General features: G+C 32.1%; 2 protein-coding genes across 3 annotated transcripts; one reads left to right on the forward strand and one right to left on the reverse strand.

Moving 5' to 3' along the window:
* Positions 1-63: 63 nt before the first annotated feature.
* On the forward strand, positions 64-18,138 carry LOC108001933 (zinc finger protein 39). 2 transcript variants are annotated; one of them, XM_062073071.1, is made up of 2 exons: positions 64-2,005; positions 14,763-18,138. In XM_062073071.1, exon 1 carries the CDS (start codon positions 764-766, stop codon positions 1,946-1,948), a length of 1,185 nt encoding a protein of 394 aa, XP_061929055.1. In that variant the 5' UTR covers positions 64-763; the 3' UTR covers positions 1,949-2,005; positions 14,763-18,138. The 2 variants fall into 2 exon arrangements, with proteins under 2 accessions (XP_061929055.1, XP_061929054.1); XM_062073070.1 differs by lacking the exon at positions 14,763-18,138 and adding an exon at positions 12,578-13,435 and having other exon boundaries at positions 764-2,005.
* On the reverse strand, positions 12,310-20,999 carry LOC108001928 (actin-related protein 5). The gene is made up of 7 exons (XM_017063257.3): positions 20,586-20,999; positions 20,202-20,516; positions 19,851-20,131; positions 19,573-19,791; positions 19,204-19,505; positions 18,965-19,145; positions 12,310-18,876 (listed from the first exon to the last, which is right to left on the reverse strand). Exons 1-7 carry the CDS (start codon positions 20,686-20,688, stop codon positions 18,253-18,255), a joined length of 2,025 nt encoding a protein of 674 aa, XP_016918746.1. The 5' UTR covers positions 20,689-20,999; the 3' UTR covers positions 12,310-18,252.
* Positions 21,000-21,010: the final 11 nt, after the last annotated feature.

Genomic DNA, 21,010 nt, shown 5'->3' on the forward strand with positions numbered 1-21,010 from the left:
ATTAAATATGCATAAAATCAAACAGGTGAATAAAGCTTTGCGAAAGATCGATCCAATCAGAGGTTTTCGAAGTGCGATGTTGGTCGTAGTAGAGCGTAATATTCGCGATTTAAGAAGGGCAGCCAATTAGAAAAGTTGGCGAATATCGTCGGTCGGTACTTAGGTGCGTGTGTTTGTATAAGTACATATAGGTGACGGTCGCGAAATATAGTAGCAGCCATCTTATATTTTGTGTCGGAGAAAAACAATTTGGCCGTACAAATGTTTCGCGATTGTCCGTGAAACCGCTTGAGAACGGGAGGCGTGCGCTCGATGAGGCGTGACGTTTTTCGACCCTAGCCCGGACCACTACATTAGCAAAGGTTCGTAGAATGTTGCTTTCTTGCTCGGCTACAGCAAAAGCGACCCCCACTTGCGAAGCGCTTACGAAGAATCCGGTTTCGCAGTCAAAATATTCCGCCGTTTCTCCCGTCGCTTTTTTAAAAATAGAGTTGCCCGTGTTGCTCACTGCTGGGTTACGTTCTGTTGACGGCGGCATCGTGCCGTCTTCGAGTGCTTCGCGTAAAAGTTATGCAATCAGCTGATCATCCAGCTACCTTCTGTCACTTGTCAAAGATAAATGTCAAAGCAATTGGTCTAACCTGACACGCGGTATATATGAGTTGGGCATGCATGATCCCAGAATTACGAGTGTACCTACATCGTCGCAAATTTTTGCGCCACAACGAGTGTCATAAATGGCGATTTATAGAGGTTCCCTGTCATGCAGGTGGATTGGTACGCAGGATATGAGCAGCTTGTCAAGCGCAACCTGACTCTGCTCCCACATCAAGAAGCAGTGCAGCAGCAGGAGCCACAATCACAACAGCTGGCTCAACAGGAACAGACTGATATAATGACGTCCATGTTTGAACAACAAATCAAAAGTGAACCCATGGGGTTTTATTCTGTTGCTTCAAGCCGTTCGGATGGTTCAAATTCTATGGTGAATTTATCTGATGATCGTGAAGATCTTTCGCAACAAGAAGGACATCTACAAGCCCAGCAGCAGACAACATTACAGTTAAACCAGCAACAGGGTCAACAACAAACTCAACAACAAAATCAACAAACGCAGCAGGGTCAACAACAGCAGAGTCAGACTGTGCAACAGGAAGTTCCAAGCCGTCAATCGACAGGACAACAGACAGTTAAAGAAGGTTCACGGTCAAAGCCACAACCCTGTAAGGTATGTGGCAAGGTGCTGTCTTCTGCTTCATCGTACTATGTACATATGAAACTTCATTCGGGCAACAAACCATATCATTGTACAGTATGCGAAGCAAGTTTCTGCCGGAAACCATATTTGGAAGTGCACATGAGGACGCACACAGGAGAACGACCCTTTCAATGTGAGTTGTGCTTGAAAAGGTTTACTCAAAAAAGCAGTCTTAATACTCATAAAAGAGTGCACACAGGAGAGAGACCATATGCCTGCGACATTTGTCAGAAACGTTTTGCAGTGAAAAGCTATGTGACAGCACACCGTTGGAGTCATGTTGCTGAAAAGCCTTTGGTGTGCGATAGATGTTCTCTCACATTCACGTCCAAGAGTCAATTCGCAATACACATCCGTACCCATACAGCAAGTACTACGTACGAGTGTAATATATGCGGACGTACATTTGTACGTGATAGTTATCTAATACGGCATCAAAACCGAGTACACCGTGATATGAATCAAAGCAGTACGAATCATAATCCACCTACACCTCAAAGCACTGGTGGTGGTACACCAGGTACGGGCTTCGAAAGTCCAGTTTGTGATTTACGCTACAGCGAAGGACCTTCCTCGTTGGACGGATTGACCGGTTCTAAAGGAGGGATCGCGGCTGAAATCGCAAGTTTAGCCAAGCAAAATAATCTTCAACTTCCTCTACCATTGCTACATCCGCAGACTACCAACTAGTGTTTAGATGACAGCGTGTCCGAGCCCCTACCGCAACATCAATCACCGCAGCAAGTAGTATGTCCCACCTCGGCGTCTTCGCCATTCACACTTAATTCACCTGTGTCTCACGAGCACACCACACCGCAGAGTGTCTACCAAACGACAGGCTCTTCCAGTTCACTGGATAGCCTCAACTCCCAACTTTATCCGCATATATCATCCCCTATAGATTCATCGGAGTCGCATCATCAATCGCAGCAACTGCATCGCGGCATTCCTCCGCCAGGGCTTCACCCTGCACTTTATCTGTACGCTCAGTACTCGAATACGAGTTCTCCTATCGAGTATCCCGAATATATTCAACGCAACAATGAATAGAGTCAGTTTATGCCAGCAATCACGATTTTTACCACGAACGGAGTGATTAATTCGCCCCCAAACGCGGACCTCTTCGATCGCGTGTCATTTAATGGTGCTGGTTACAAACAAAGTGCCTAAAGAGCATCCGCTTTCTGGATCACGACCGGATGCTTATTCAATCGTGGATTAACGATACTAAACGATTTTTATGCACCGATTTTATTTTAATTTTTTAAAATGGAAATAAGTGGATCAATTGTAAATTGATTACCGTTTTCTACTCGATACTTCTCGGTCCATTTAATGGATTCTATATTGAGCGTATTTTAACAAGAATTAAATAGCACCGTTCGAAGGGACGTGCACAAACTACGCAACAACCATCGATCGTTTCCTCGATTTTTGGATTTTCCTCGTTTTACCAATCTGTCGTGGTACATCGATGTTAGCATAAACTACACGAGTTTTCCAAGTTTCCGCACTTCTTAATTTATCTGTTTTTTAATCACATCTGCGAGTACATATACATATATCTATGTGTGTATATATATTATGCGCGAGAACCATTACACGTACACACACAAACATATACACGTACACGTACACATATTTATATTATATTTTTAAAGGAGTTTAGTCACTTGGATCTGTGATATAGATAGTAATTATTACCTACAACGTTTAAACTATTGGTTTACTATTTTGATGATATCAAAACGAGGAAAAAAAAAAAAAAGAAAGAAAGAAAGCAATGTCACGAAGCGATGTAGTTATCAGAATTTATCGTACATTGGTCTCTACCGAAGGTGTTTGGTAGACACCCTACTATATTACTTTTACAAACAAACAAAGAAAAAAAACAAGAACATTATTGTTACTAATGCTACTACTAGTACTACTATTACTATTACTACACTATTAGTACTACTACTCTTACTAATAATATTAGTCTCCCTCCACTACCATTACTACCCCACTACCATCACTGATATTTCCTCAACTATATATTACTCTCGCTATTATTATTACCACTACCACCACCACTATCACCACCACTATTACAATCATCATCATCATCATCGTCATCGTCATCATTATCATCATCATTATCATCATTATCATTATTATTATTATTATTACTATTATTATTATTATTATTATTATTTTATTACTATTACTATTATTATTACTATTATTAATATTAATATTACTATTATTATTAATATTAATATTATTATTATTAATATTATTATTATTATCATTATCATTATTATTATTATTAGGAAAACGCAATGTTACTTCATTTTAGCAATATGCATAACGCGTTTATTGATAAGATCTATATCCCAATCGTCATGGTTTCTCTTCGTTATTTTATTATTTTATTTCTCTCCTTTTTCTCTCTTTTCTCTTTTTCTTTCTTCTCCTCTTCCCCTCTCTCTCATCTTTCCTATCGTCTTTTCGTTTCTTTATCTTTATTCTTGCGATGCCTAATTTTTCCACGCCTCATCTTCATACGTATCTAAATGCTAGAAACGTATCAAAGATGTCGGTATTATTTTTATCATGTAGGATTATTGTACAGCTTATGAATCAGTTCCATAGGTGTACTTACTTTTCACATATCGAAGTGTACTGTACACTCAAAATACATATTGTACATACGTATACATATACATATAGATGTATTATAAAATGATGAGCGGATGTGCAGATCGTAAATTCTAAGTACTAGGAGTGTAATAGCAGGGCTGTTGATTTTTCTCTTTTGACTATTGTTAGATATTAATTTTTAGGTATTATTATTATTATTTTTATTTTTATTTTTACTATTATCATTATTATTCTTATTCTTATTATTATTACTATTATTATTATTATTATTATTACGTTCTGATTATCACGATACTATTATCGATAATTTTTAAAATTTTAACGCCACAAAGCTTAGATACAGCAAGCAGGGGAACCATGACAACCGCGAGTCAGAGAGAGAGAGAGAGAGAGAGAAAGGGGGGAGGGAGAGGAAGGGAGAAAAGAGAGAGAAAGAGAAAGGAAAAAAGTTGCAAGAAAAGAGTTTTTCGTTTTAAAAAAAAAATTTTCGCGTAAGGTCCATAAGTGCAAGATGTGTCTATTTGTTTTAACGATACACGAAAATAGATAATGGCGCGCGCGCGCGCGCGTACATGCGCCAAGCGATTTCAAATTGCTACCGGCAAAAGAGGGAAAAAGGTATATAACGGGAGAGATTCAACTTGATCGAAACGAATCAAAGGGAAAAGATTAATTGCGTCGAATGAGAGGGGAGGGGAGGGAAAAAAAAGGGAAATCGTGATAAAATGCAAAAAATGCGTTGAAACATATTGAAATAAAACGGTGAAATAAAGGGAGAAAGAGAGAGAGAAAGAGAGAAGAATATTCGCGTGCCTCGAACTTTCTTGTATATCCGTAGGTCTTGTGAACGATCTTTTTAGTCGTCGCACGTTGAAAACAAGAGGACGAACAATTCTCTGTGCGCGTATGCCTGAGGCTTTTGATTTAAAACGAGACGCGAAGTCATCAAGGGCAAGACTGATTTTAACTCGCAAAGGCTTGCGAAAGAACACAAGAAAGAATAGAAAAAAAAAAGAAAAAAAGGAAAAAGGGAAGGAAAAGACACGATCTTTTTTTCGTTTCACGTTCTTTTTTCCCTTTCCGTTTTTTTAAATACATACGATGTCGTAATATATGTACATAATGTATGTAATATACACACCTGTCGTCCTTAGTTGAGCTATTCTATTTAATATTTTTCCATTTTCCAAGATACGTTACGATTTTGAACAACGTTTTTTTTTACTTCTATCTAATCCAAGTTGGAAAACTTCAACAAATTTCATAGAGATCCAGAGGAGAAACAGTTTGTTTATCTTAAAAAACGAAATAGGATATTTTAACTAAGGAGAAATATATGCATATACATATATACATGTATATATGTACGTTTAAATGCACATATATTCGTGCGAAAATATGAAAGATGATATAATTAAAATAAATATAAAAGCGTTTTTTCGTCCTTTTTAATGAGAAGAGAAGACGAAACGCGATCCGTGCATTTTTTTTCGAGACACTTAGGTGCAATGAGGACGAAAGAGAAAAGCGATGATCTTTATGTTGGCTAGTCATTATACAGCTCTATGAGATACTAATCGTACTACTAAAGCTGTGATTAATAAAGCCTCTGTGCATACGTTCGCGCAGCTCTTATAATAATATTATAATAATAACGTATTTTGTAGCTTCTTACGATTGTAAGGTAGATAGATTGTAGATATATCTAACGAGGAAAGAAAAACAACAGTTCCGAATTGGTCGGTCGATTCTTCATTCCGATCTCTTTTCTTTCTTTCCTTCTCTCTTATACTCTTTCTCTACCTCTTCGTTCTCCCTTTACTTTATCGCTTCGATCTCTCTTCCCCTATTTCCTTCTTTCTTCCTCCATCGTTTTTTTTCCACTCCTTTTCCTCCTTTCTCCTTTGTTCGTCACACGTGTTTTTACGGTGCTGGACGGTGATGTATCGTTACGTGAAGATAGAAAAAGAAAAAAAATTGCAAGGACACGACAAAGTAACGAAAATGTCGTTCGTTTCGAGTATTCCAATGAATTGTTGTTCTGCTATTTGAAGTAACGATGCGAGTTTGTTTTCTGTCTTTCCGATTTTTATCATAGATTTTTTTTTTTTTTAGTATCCGCGTTGTAACGTTGTATTCTTACTTTTAAAGAATACAGTAAATGATACACGCGAGGATAGATTTTACGTGTGAGATTTATTCCCCTTTTTATCGTGCGATTTTATCCAGAGATTTTGTTTGTTATTTAGATTTAAATAATTGAGTTTATTTGCGTGAAACTTGTGTAGGCTAATCGATATGAGATTAACGTTTAGTAGCAGTATTATACGTATTTATTAAAAAAAAAAAAAAAAAATGATATAAAAAATATCAATAATTTGATATTTAAGTATCTATATATACATCAAAATCGTTGTTCAGCACCGAAATGCACGTATCTTCCGGATCAGTTTAAGGATCTCAATTATTTTAACCGCCATTCCGCGGACGTACATAACACGAGAATTCTCATTTTATCGCGTACATTAAAAGAACCGTGTATTTTTTCATAAGAAGAAGGGAAAAGGATAGATACTTTCTTTGAAAGAGCACACGTCGGACCAATATAATATAAAAAAAAATTAAAAAAAAAAAAAAGAAAAGAAAGAAAAAAGCGAGAAAAAGAGGAAAGAAGATCGATAGGAAAAGTAAGTAGCAAAGAAAAAAAAATGAAAAAGAAAGAAACAAAAAAAAATTAATGGTAGAAAAACAAAGGAACATAAACATATTTGAATGAAGTCTACGATCGATGAATTAATTATCGTTAATAATGATTTTTTTTTTTTTACCATGCATCAAATATTTTATACAATAGGTGGAAATATATATATATATAATAATCATTCGTTTTCATTTTCGTCTTTTTTCTTTTTTTTTATTTTTATTTTTCTTTCCGTTTTTATTACGGTCGTCGCGTATTATCGTTGGGACGCGAGAAACGCGCAGTCGAAATGGTTGAATTCCGGATTCAATCGAAAGTAAATAGAAAGGAAAGCAACGTCGAAGTCGAAGGTGACCTCGCGGATGTGTTCCTCGCAAAAGTTATCTGACTGAGCTTTTGTATATACATAAATACGTATACATGTTGTATACATGCAATTGAATACATAAGGGAATCAAAAATGAATGAAAAAAAAAATGAAAGAAAACGAATACAAAAAAAAGAGAAAAAAGATAATATATCTTAGAGAATGCTGGCTATTGTCTAAAGAAGTATACACGAGAAGCACGAGAACAATTGAGCAATCACACGGAACGGGCAGCTATTTTCTAATCGAATCTCTTGAAGTTAATAATTTTTTCTTTGTTGTGCACGGAACCAACATCTTTCAAACTTCTTTTGTACATACATAATCCTCTCTTCTTTCGTTGAAACGAAAAATTTTTTTCTTACAATTAGTGTCGATCTTTTTTTATCTTTCTTCGTTATCCCTTCTTTTCGTTCGTTGAAACGAATTATAATCATATTACTCTTTTCGTTGTATTGCGTTTAGTTTTAATATTTCTTAAATTAAATTTCTTAAATAATTTTTTGTCCTTTCCCATATCTTCTTTTTCTTTTTTTCTTCTTTTTCGTTGAATTTATTTTGCACGATGTATAGAATAGAATTTTTCGAAATTTTGTTGAAAAAGAAATTTAAAAAATTTTAAATTTTATCATTCTTTAAAAACACAAAAGATGAATAAGTGGAAAATACATTTTGATATTGCGAAGCTTCGAATCGTTGTTCTCTGTTCTTTTTTTTCTTTATTTTTTTAAGTATACGTAAGTGTACCTAAGAGAGGAAAGAATTCGTCGATCGGAAAGCAAGAGAAAGTAGCAAAGTAGATGTATCGTTTTATTCTTTTTCTTTTGTAAAAAAAAAAAAAAAAAAAAGAAAAAATTGAGAAAACGATTTTAAACTGCGATTTCGCGCTTCATTTTCTCTTCGCGATGATATACTCGTTGGGGAAAGTGCGGATGAAAGGTGAATGCTATTTGTATACGAGATATTATTCGAAACAAGAGATTATTGTTACTCGAACGAGAATCGGAAAATGAAAAATTAATAGAGTTATTATGGGGTGTCGTGGTATATGTATGACTTCGAGAATGGCGATATTCCGTGCAATGTGATTGTTGTGTTATCGAACGACGATATTTTTTACATGACCGAAAGGGAAAAAAAAGTGACTATAATTTATATATGTATCTATATATATACCTATCTATGTCTATATATACATACACATATATCTTTTTATTTATGTATATATATGTATGTACTTGTTGGATAAATATTTTCATTTATATGCTATTCGATTTATGTTCTCGTTCGACGATTTAAATGTATATACGTTATTACGGCAATTATTATTATTATTATTATTATTATTAATATTCTTATTCTTATTCTTCTTATTATTATTGTTATTATTATTCTTATTATCATCATCATCATCATCATCATCATCATTATTATTATTATTATTATTATTACTATTATTATTATTCTTATTACTATTATTATTAGTATTCTTATTATTATTAATATTCTTATTCTTATTATTATTATTATTATTATTGTTATTATCATTTCGTGCTCGCCCGTGTCAGTATTATTGTTTGTTTCCCATTCGAAATCTCAATGTATATGGATATATTTGGTTCGTTTCATTCGTGTCTATTAAGCTGTTCCCGAAGAGATTCCCGAACGCTTTCCCGCGTTTTATTTTAAATATCGACGACGCTTGCGCTGTTCGATTCTCGATTTGTAGAAACATTTCCTAAAGCTTTCTTAATTGTGATAATTTTCGTGCAGGATACGCGATCATTTCATGAAAAAGAGACTTAAGGGACAAAAATGTATGGATATTTGGAAAATTCAAGTATTATTTCTTATACGATATTTTGATTTTATTTATATGTACAGAAATATTCATCTGAATATTAAATTAATTGAATGTAAAAAATTTTAAATCGTGTATTTTATACGGAAATTTTATTTATATTGTAAAAATTTTTTTTATAGAATTTCTTCTCTATACTAAGATACATTAATTTTATATAATTATAATTATATTATTAAAGATTTGTTGTATATATATACATATATATATATATATATTAAACTTTAAATTGAAATTTATAAAATTTATCACATGGAAGACAAAGAGCATGGATAATAAATATCGCGTGTCCCTATATTTCATTCTATACGCTCTTTTCATATATTTTACAAATTTCAAATTGATATATCTTCTGAAATCAATAATTTTTCGATATAAGTAGTTTAATAGGAAAAGCTTTTTTTTACAATCCATTCAAAATCACGTAGTTCTATTTAAATAAGTGATCTTGAAGTCTCCTTCGTTATTTAACTCAATAAAAAAATTGTTTGCAAAATATGATATTCCCCTTTGAATCAAACAACTTTTGTTAAAACATTTTTTTTTTTTAGTAATATAATCTTAATCGTGAAATATTCGATCGTATTATCCAATTAAACGTAACACTCTGTATACGTAATATTGGGTTATAACGTTTTGAAAAGGCAATGTGGTTTATTTTAACTTTATATCTTTATTTAACGTGTCCATGATTTTGATTAGTGTGGTATAAACTATCGTAGCATCATACTTAACACACTTTGCGCGTTGTGATCTTCATCTGTGTTATATCTTATTTGTCAAATGATTTTTTTATTATGAAATTTATTATGCATAAAATTTTAAAAAGGGTGAATCTAGAATTTTTCTACATTCAAAATAATATTTTTATGGGTTTGTAATTTTTTTGTAAGAATCAAGCTTGATGAGATTAAAAAAATAATTGATATCATGATTTTATTGACACGATAGTTTTTTTTAAAATAGTCACGATGTAAAAACAAACGTTTTAGAATTTTTATTTTTAACGCGCGTCTTAACAGTAAGTACTTGACGCTTTCAAATAGCCATACGTTTTTTCTAAATAGAAAAAAAACAAAAAAAAAAAAAGAAAAAAACACTGATTGTACATACACAATGAATTATTCATTGCACGATAAAAAAAATTTGACGACACAGAATTAAAGCAAACTTTATCATGTTCGGATCACGATTGTCATTCGAAAAACATCACAAACGAATAATGATAATTATCTTTGTATGCGAAATTTTGAGCAAATGAGCAACAACAGACTGCCTTCATCATAAATAATAAATAAAAGGAAATAAGAAACAAAAATAACAGTATTTAATAATAGTTATTTCTACGTGATTGTCAAATAATAAATCATAAATATTAATGGCGCACTCTAAAATACTCTTATTCTATTTGAAACGATCGTGGAAGTCGAATCGAGTGAGATACGAAGTAATAATAAAAATATGAAATATTGAATGTATCAACATTAGAACGTTAAACGCTAGAATTTTGAGAATTTCTTTTTTAAGGAATCTTTCATCACGATCATTTTATTCGATCTTTTTGATTTTACATATTTTTTCTTTTAACTAGTACCGTTATTAAATACTCTTTTCTTGACTCATGTTCAAGAATTTTCTTATTAGTTTAATTAAGTGTATAATATTATAATTTAAGACTGAAGAAATTTAAATGATTTTATTATAATTTCGATTTATATATTATTGTCGTGTCTATTTATTAATTACAATCCTAAGGATATTTATTGAGATAATGAAGAATTGTTATTTCTCTATTCTCGTTTTAAAATTGAAACAAATGATTCTAGTGTTAAATTTCCTCGTTTGATTATAGACGAGCGAACCTAACCTATACAACCTATACCCATATTTTTCTCAAGTCAACGAAACAGGATAACGATACACACGAAAAGTAAACACACGATCGACTTTCACGACACAGAATTCGATTGTTCGATCTTTCGTCCTGCGACTCTTACAATTCGTCCATTGGTGTTTAATAGGGCTTCGAGAAGTATCGATTATTTCGATTATTTTCTTCGTACCTAGTCGATAATTTTTACGAAAGATTTACAAGTATTTTTCATTTGTTTCTTTTTTCTTTTTCTCTCTTTTTTTTAATCTTTCCCATTTTGTGTTCGTCGTCAAGAAAGATTGGCCGATTATCGAGAATTCGAGACATCTTTTTCTTTTTTTTAAACCGCACCGTGCGTTGTACCGGTGATTTCATCGAGCACGTCGACGTACGTAACCAGTTGTAATGCCCGGAGAGAAAAACCTTCGATATCGCGTTACAAATGTTACGTGGAAACGTCGCTCGATAGGGGCAGTTATTCGATCTATCCTTTGAGGATATACCGCGAGTGATTCAGGAACGAAGCGAACGAAGATCGTTTTCGAAGATTTTACCGGTTGAGTCGATTCTGTTTCTCGATAACACTTTTTTTTTTTTTTTTCATTTAGGATTTGAGTATCGTTCGTGTAAAACGATATATATATATATATATACTATAACAATTTTGTACTCTCAAACGTATCGAAATCCTTGGATCACACTTTGCTCATGTTATTCTTGCTTGCTGTTTTTCTTATTACACATTCGTATTTTATCCTTTCTTATTGTTCGATATGTATTATTATTATATAAAATTTTTATGATGGTTTGTTAAATCGGTTGTGATCGTAATATAATAGTAATAATAATAACGACGGCAGCTAAAAAATGAATTATCGTAGCGATTATTATCGTTATTGAGGGGGGGGGGGGGGGGGGAAAATGATGCCGAATTATTTTATAATACGTGGCGTGATGTGCGTTATAAAATTGAAGCGCGATTCAAATCTTCCGAAACAATCAACAAATAAGTTTGCTTCGGTCATGAGTCATTTTGAATATCGTTGCTTCGAGCCCGGGTTCACACTAAATTTACAAACATGAAACGGACAATTCAAAAGTAATGCGAATTTCTCAACGATTAAACGAATTATAAATACAAAGCGAAATTTGAACTACTATTTTTGTAATAATAATAATAACTCTAGCGTTTTGCTAAATATATGTATGTATGTATGTGGAATATGAAAAAAAAGAAAAAAAAGAAAAGAAAAAAAAGAAAAAAAAAAGGAAGGAAGAGTATCATTTGCATATGTAAAATGCCATACTTATTTTGTGTATTTCAATTGCAAGGAAAGGGAGACGGGGAGGGGAAAAAAAATTGATTATAAATTTTACTAGTCACCTTGTTGAATGACAGTATTAACAGAGAGAGAGAGAGAGAGAGAGAAAGAGAGAAAGAGAGAGAGAGAGAGAGAGCAGTGTTCGAATTTCCCCACGAGAATAAAAGTATCCTAAGATACTTTCATCGAAATATTCATTCATCGAATAATTTAAATACGATCTCATAATCCACTCTTGTAATTCTTGTCTTTCGTTATTAAATGAAATCAATAAATTCTAGTCCCCCCCAAAAAAAAAGAAAAAAAAAAAAAAAGTGAAAGGAAAAAAAAAAAGGAAAAATAAAAATATCAAATAAAATTCCAACTTGTTATTCTGTTGTATTGCGCATTTCCATGTACCTACAAAAATTAAAAAAAAAAGAAGAAATATTATTCAATAATCGAATAATACATCGAGAAATTTAATTTAATTGCATCTTATAAAAAAAAAAAAACCGAGATCGACTCAAATAATCGGAATAATTGCAAAATTGTTGAAATTATTTTTAGGTTTGAAAAAAAATACCCATCGTCTTCTTTCATGTTGGTCGATTCAGTGCGGATATCCGGCTCGAGGCTCGAAACAGTTCCTGGTCCGACTTTCAACCCTTTGGGTGCTTTATCGTGCTGGCTGATCGGCCCTACACATTTGTGATACTCCGTTCCGCATAGCCCTGGCTCGGACGTTTAATACTCTCGCTCGTCTCCTGGTACGAGCAGCGCGTGATGTAATTAAATCGACTTTCGTGGGTCGGTAGGTGAGGGGTGGAGGGTGGAGGAGTGAGGGATCAGGGGGTGGATTAATCAGCGAAGAGCGGAGGAGGGGAGCGGTGGTTCCGTTGATAAGGATCACGTGAATCGAGGGGTGGTGTACGAATTTAAAGGGAGGGGGGGCGAAATCAATCTTGATTTATTATCGAGGCTGATCTATATTTTCTTTTTTTTTTTTTTTTTCCACAAAGAAAAAGGGAGGGAGAGTTAGGACGAGATAAGACAGAGAGAGAGGAAAAGAACGAGGAGGGAGGGGAAGTGGGGGTGAGGGAGGAGAAGGAGAATAAAAAAAAATACGATTAAAAAAAAAACGATGCTCGCGTCGCTCGACATTGCGCCTGTACCATTTTGCTTCTTTAGCAGAGTACAATGCCATTTATTTTTGTAATACGTTTACGTAGGATAGCTATTATTTTTATAGAGGTTTACCGTGCTACCAGTAAGTCTTATAGAGGCCTGCGAAAAAAAATGAAATAGCGTAGGATTTTTCATAGCGGAGCCGCGGATTCCACGGAGAGATATTAAAATATTATATCGATAAAGTCACTCGATGGATTTTCGATGAATTAAAAAAAAGAAAAAAAAAAAAGAAAAAAATTTAAAGAAAAAGAAAAAAAAAGGACACGCACTTCTAGTACTGGCTTTTATTTTCGACGTTTATCTTCGAGAACGACACGTTCACACGCACGTCTTTCTTCTTTTGTTACGAGATTTATACGTACGTGCAACCAAACATCAATGCTTCTTTAGAGGAACATCATCATCAGGAACAAGCACAAGCAATCCGTATTTTAACGCCACGAAATCTTCATTAGGATAACAAACTTTAGTTAGTTCGATGCATATATTTTAGAAAATGGGGAAAATAAAAGAGCAATAAAAGAAAGGAATAAATAATAGAGATATTTCTTTCTTGTGTAAGGCGATTTTTACCGCATCGACGATAATTTCGCCGATCTCGAATATTCATTTTTTTACCCGTTAATGATCGATTATCGTAGAGGCGGTACAACGTAGAAAGTAACACGCAATATTTCTTCCGCTAATTACTGCTTTTCGTGGAATTAACCCCGGATGAATTTCCGAACGAGCCTCTTGACGCGTGTCACGTGGTAATTTTAAGATATTTTAAAATAAAGATAGAAAAATATGTTTTTAATATTTTTTTATAATATTATCTTTTCATTTTTGAAAATATAATTCTTTGCAAAAGATTAATTCATATCTCGATGTTTCTTTTTTCAAATTAAAAAATAAAGATCGTTTCAAGAGACTTGTCACGAACAAGTGGTACAATTTTCTAATCAAACAAGATCAAATCACATTAAAGCTAATATAGAATATATACCTTGATGCCATTATAATGTATAAATAATTAAATTATAGAGCTGTCGAGTCAAAGAAAATCGCCAATATGCGATACGCGCGAAAAACTTCGAAAAGAAGTTAACCTTTCTTGACGAGCAGTATCGCGAACGATGTTTCGTTCGATTTCGTTCGAAGCGTATCGATATTTTTATAAACGAGTTTGCTATCTTGAGCTAACTTCTCGCGCGTTTCGCCTTGCGATATTTCAGAGATCTCCGTTTCTAACGTCTTCCCCAATTTTATTGGAATTATTCCATTGTTTTTTGTTTGAATAATGATTTTTAATCAATAGAAGCAATCGAAATTCGATTTATCATAAACATTATATAAAAGCTATACAGAACACATGTACACATACAATGGTCAAAATCAATACTTGTATGGTCTACAATAAACCTGGGGATTTACTAAATCAAACAAAAAAAAAAAAAAAAAAAAAAAAGAAAAAATAAATAAAGAAAAGTAAAGAAAAAAAAGGGGAAAGATTGATTGGCTCGTTAGGGCGTAAGTACTATATACAGACGTAAGATTTTTTATTGCTGATATTTTTCCTCAGGTCGAGTCTTGAACGGTGCCTAAAAAGCTTTGATTAAGGAGAGATCAAGAAATAAAAAGCAAGTTCTGAATTGCGTGTCAATGAACTTTTTTTAGAAACAAAAAAAAAAAAAAAGAGGAAGAAGAGAAAAATGGGGATTATTTATTGGATTCTCGCGGTGTGTCGTTTCGCGTTGTCCTCGGCAAGAAAAAAAGAAAAGAGAAAACAAGATTGTACTATTCGAAGAGAAAGAAAATGAATTAAAGAGAAGAAAGGAGAAAGCAGGAAATTAATAACAAAAAAAGAAATTAGATGATCAATTCATCAGAGGAACAAAAGATTTTGATGCGACACGACGATAAAGATAAGATATACCTATATACATACCGTCGATGCGTAGAAAGTACCATGTCATATATATGTATATTATATATAACAAAAATACGCGCGTGTGTATGTATGTATGTGTATGAGTGAATTTGCATATTTGAAAAATTTGTGTGCGTATGAGTGTGCGTGAAATGTTAAATAAAAGGATTATTGTAGTGCTCCATTTAAGGAAGGAACTGCAGGCTGCAGCGAAAATTGTGCTGCAACCGGTTGCAGAATTATTTTTCTGTCAAAAAGTAGGTCGACTGTGTCATGGAGCAAGTTTTCTTTGGTCCAAAGTTTTATCAAGAAAATGAACTTTCAATATTGTAAAATAGTAGCACATAATTAATTTTCAAGAAATAAAATATGTATTGTAAAACATTGTAAAAGTGCATGAAAAATATAGATAAATAAATTTTTTTGTATAAGTATATAAGGTTATGTTTTTATTAAAAGTATTAAATTTTGAAAATTCGAGTAATCAAGATTTTAAATGAATGACGAAATAATTGAATGTCAAAAAATATTTGTCGAAAGAAATCGATTACTTATTAGAAAAGGCATATATTTTATGATATTATGATTTCTTCGAATTATTATAAACGATTTTGTGATACGAAACAAATTTGCTCCATGATATTGCTTATTTTTACACAGAAAATATGATTTAATTTCTAGTAGCAGCACTATTTTTGGCGCATCTTGTCTCAAATCGAAGAGAATAATTAAAGCTACATCTAATATAAAGGACAATGAACAAGTAGATAGGTTACGCCGATACATGTATGTACCTATAAAATATAAGACGAGAGTACGCACTTTTGTAATAGTAGTTTTGAGAAATAAAAACGAAAAAAGCGATAAATGATAGTGAATGATATATATATATGATATATATATCACATATATTAGATAATATAAATATAAAGAAGAAAAAAGAGTTGACGCTTGATACACCATAGTTTTCACCGACATATCCTGGTTGAACACATCCTCTTTACGTACATACTGCATACTAGTTCTTATTATGATACCACCACACGATTACTACACGAGAGTATAGGGTATTTTATGAATAAAAATGACGATAATATCATTATTATTAATTATTAATTGTCGCAGATTATTATTGTTTATTACGGTTCTTGATTATTATCGTATCATTACGATTATGATTATCGAGAATATAAATACGTATAAACGTAACGATGGTACAACTAAGGCAAGTATGTACTGTACATAGCTGTCACTTACCCTCTGCCCCACCATGCAACTATATAAATATATAAATATATAAATAAATCTCTATATATATATAAATACATAAAGCCATTATATTGCAAAACATTAATCATTGTTGTACTAATGATTATTTTGAAATACTATTGTCTTTATTATTATTATTATTATTATTATTATTATAATTATTTTATCGTAAACAATTGTAATTATTATTAATATTATTATTATTATTCTTATTATTATTATTATTATTATCATCGCTACTTTATATGATTATCGCGATAAGAATATGTCAAGGCCGCGTGTAATTTTAATTAGCATACGATATTATTATTTGCGAAAGTAGATCCTCATTCTTAGCTAAGGAAGATAGAAAAATTGTATTCTCACTTTCTTCACAGATTGGATTCTACCTCACTTTTATTGATACTACCATTGAACGACGAAGAAAGTATGAAAACTGTGAAAACGAAGAAGAATGAAAACAATTGAAAAATAGACACGTTCTCCGTGCACTTTTTTCTATTCTTCCACTGTTTATTAGACATATTGGATAATTCATCAATCGGATCAAAATGCTTTTCATTATTGATTGCTATTTTTATTAATTAACAAATATTTGTTAAAACTACAGCGACCTCAGCCTGTGATAGTTACAAAGGATATTATTTAAATTAAGTATCCGGTGTATTATGTGAAATACGTAGAGAACATCGATCAGTTACAGTTTCGATGGGTCGAAATATGTTTGTACACATTGCGATTGGACTTTTGTTAGGAAGACTCTTGTGCCTAGAATCGAGCTCATTATAACACAAAGATATCGTTAATTGCGAGAAAAAGAAACAAAGAAAAAAAAAAGAGAAAAGACGGATAATTTGATAAAATGTTGCGTGCAGTTTCAATCGATAATAGTCAAGTGATTTTTATAAATTCCATTTTTGTAATATTTTATGCTAAATAATAGAATACATATTATTTTTAACTTAAAATTTTGCCTTAAAAATTCACTGATGATTCGTTGCGTTCTCTTAACAAAAATTCAAATAAAATATTATTTATTTATTATTATGTTACACAATAAGATATACTTTGAAATTTATCTGTAATTGTATGTGATAAGAGACGAAAGTGTAGCCACAGAGTACGTAAAAATAAAAATGTAACAATTATCATTGAATGTTTTAAACATATACATGTAACAAACGCTGTGCGCTTGTGATCATGATTTCTTTTTTTTTTTTTTTGAGTTAAGAAAAAACTAATCCAATCGTTTCTCCTTTTCTTATGTTATGACGTGTGAAAAGTTCGAAACGAACATAAGTTTACATACGGTATGTTCCTTTATTAGAAACACAAAAGAATCACTTATAATTAGCTGTAATATAATTGCCTATAGGGCTTCGTAATATTTTTTCAATATATATATATATATATATATATAATAATTGTATTGTGATGTTAACTTAAGCTATGAATAAAGATGTGGGAGAATTTTTCGAGGTCGCTGTAGTAAATCCTATTGCTGAGATGACGGATCACTTTCTCAATTTTTTAGCTTATTCGACGAACGCCAAGAAATAAGCGAATGTCGACTATTCTCGATAAGTAAACAAAAAGCCAGAATGTACCCGCATAATTATCTTTGAATGACGATGAAATGGCGATGATTGATTGGAACTGTACATTATGATCAGCAAACAGACTACAATGTAGTTTGTTCGTGATTGAATGAACAAACGGAAACACTTGTGTAATAAAGTAGATATCCATAACAAAAAAATATCGTATTCTTTATTCTTCTCACTTTCCAAAAAGAAAAGAAAAACGATCGACTACGAATCTTATATTTAAATAAATTTTATTCTATAATAATTAATATAAAATTGTTTTCTTTTTATTCCATTTCAACGTCTACAACAGCATCTTCTACTATCACTTGCTCTGATGTTACAGGAGTCTGTACTGTAGGTAAAGGATCAGGAGATCGAGTGTAAGTATTACTGGTCGAATGTTCCTTAAAATATTCACCACCTTTTTCTTCGTATTCTTTTTTGCTTACTAAAAATTCAGGAAGATTTCCATTTAGACCAAAATCCCTTGCGCCATACCATGCGTCTATACTGGTATTTTTTGCGATATTTATTTGAAAATTTGATCCAAATGGTCGCATTTCACGAAGTTCTCGATTTAATCTCTCAAGTAAACCAGGAAATTTCGTCGGACCTCCAGTAAGAAATATATTTCCTACGAGTCGCGATTGCTGTTCGGATGGATAAAGTTTCAAAACGAATTCGATTGTTTCTGCAATGCCTGCTTCTACGGAACCTATCATAGATGGTTGAAATAATATTTCTGGTGCTCTCAAACGTTCTACTCCCACATGTAACTGATGAGTTTCTCCAGGAACCATAGGGACATTAGATCCGGCACCGTCAAATTCTGGATCATGATGTCGCAACACATCTTCCAATTCCATAAGTTTTTCTTGTTCTACTTCTGAATCCGAGTCTCCACCTTCCTGTGCAAAAAAATATAAAAATTAGAAACATAATTTCGAAATATATTTAAAATTAAAAGAAAAAAATATTTTAAAAATCTGTACGAACCCTATTTATAACTTTATAAACATCCCAATCTTCGTCTCTCATACCGAAATCATCGTCGCGTTTTTCTTTTCTTGCTAATTGGCTTATTATGCGCATTCTTTCCTGCGCGGCTGCTGTTCTACGTTTTGCCATATCTTGTCTACGTTGTCTTTTAGCCATTCGTCTTTCTAATATTTCTTGCCTATAAAGAAAAACATTTAACATCGTTAAAATGATAAAAAAATTAGTTTGCTTCGTACCTTTTCTTTCGTACACTAGCGATCCATTCGTCAAAATCTTGTTGATCTTTAGGTTGTAGACTCGATTTTATTTTTGGTTTTTGTTCTTCCATTGCGATGTTTTCCTCCTGTGAATTAGCCGCTACTATTTTTTGCCTAGTTCTTTCTACTTTTGCTTGCAAATTATTAATCATTTTTATTAAATCTGCTTCGTTTGCGAGAGAATAAGTTTTCAATGCTTGATCGAATTCATCCGTTTCACCTTCTTCTAATAAATCTTGAACGGCTAATAATTGATTTAATTGTTCTTCATCTTCTGCTAACTAAAAATATATTTTTTCTTAATTATTGAAATAAATTTATATGCATAAATTAATAAAAAGTACAAACTCTTTCTTCTCTTTTTCTAGCATTGATTTCCATTAATCTTCTAGCTAATTCCCGTTTTCTTTCTTTTTGTTGTTCAACCGTTAAACCAGGTGCATTTGCAGGAGCAACATACGGTAATTGTACTCTTAATACATTCATATCATAATAATCTGGATCTGCCCATTTAGACGTTTCTTCTTGATAGTTTAAAGCTATCATTGAATGTTCATGTATTAACTCCTATTTGAAGAAAATAAAGTCAAAAATTTTTTACACTGAGATATAAATCATTTCTGTACCTCTGCTCGACTAGGTGTTATAGCATTAACATGAACAGGATATTTAAGTTGAAGCAATCTATGCATATAAGATGTAATGTGGTATCCACCAACATTAATTCTTCTTGAATTTACAGGATCTGCTTTACCATCTAATATAGGTATTATATGCGTAGTATGATATCCAATACTAATTATTAAACCATCAGACGGACAATTATTATGCTGATAAGAAAATAAGCAATCCACACCATAAGCTATTGCAGGTACATTATAACATTCAAATAGAAGTTCCGCCATCACTAAAATCAAGATTATAAAATTTAAATTTTAAACTAAGATTAGATTTTTTTTATATATTTATATACTTACAATTTCTCGAATAATTAGGATTAAGAAATGCTTCTGTTAAAATTATAGGATGATTCACTGCACCTTCCGTATCTATTCCCATATGAGTGAAAGTATAATCAAATATCTGTTCTTGAGCTTCAAAATGTGTAACTACATTTCGATCAAATTGTGTTTTTAATTGAAATCTCACAGCTTCAATATTAGTTATATCATTTCCAACCTGAGGTTCACCATCCTTTTTACCACGTTCTTTGCGTGGTTTAGCGATAAGATTTTTAAATACTAATTGAGGTTCTTTCTCAGTAGCCCAACCAACTCTGCAATTGTACGATCCTAAAAAAATTATTTATAAATTAGTATTATACTTATTTTATATTATATAATATATTACAGTGTGCTTACCATTATCTATTACAAGCGGTGTCGCTTCGGATTTTACTCTATTTGGATAAAGATGAATAATATCAGGTACTGGTTTTACATCTTTTAATTCAAGAACTTCCATTTTTGTATTGAATATATTATTTATTACTTTTTTAATTAGATCATAAAAAATATTTATATCACAGACAAGGTAAATGATATAGATCTATCGTCAAATGCATTTTTTTGTCGAATGCACGAAGTTTTAAAACGTCTATTATTACCTTATTCAATCATAAATTAAAATTAAATTTTTTTGTAAAAATTATAAATAAATTATACGAAATATTAACTAATTCTTTAAATATTTATCCTTATTATAATTGCATTTAAAAAATGTGTAAAATTACTGGACTACTGGAAACACTATAGCCATCTAGCAGTGAATAAGTAGAACTAATTGC

This window comes from Apis cerana, linkage group LG3, assembly GCF_029169275.1.
Source record: "Apis cerana isolate GH-2021 linkage group LG3, AcerK_1.0, whole genome shotgun sequence".
In the NCBI taxonomy this organism is placed as follows: domain Eukaryota; kingdom Metazoa; phylum Arthropoda; class Insecta; order Hymenoptera; family Apidae; genus Apis; species Apis cerana.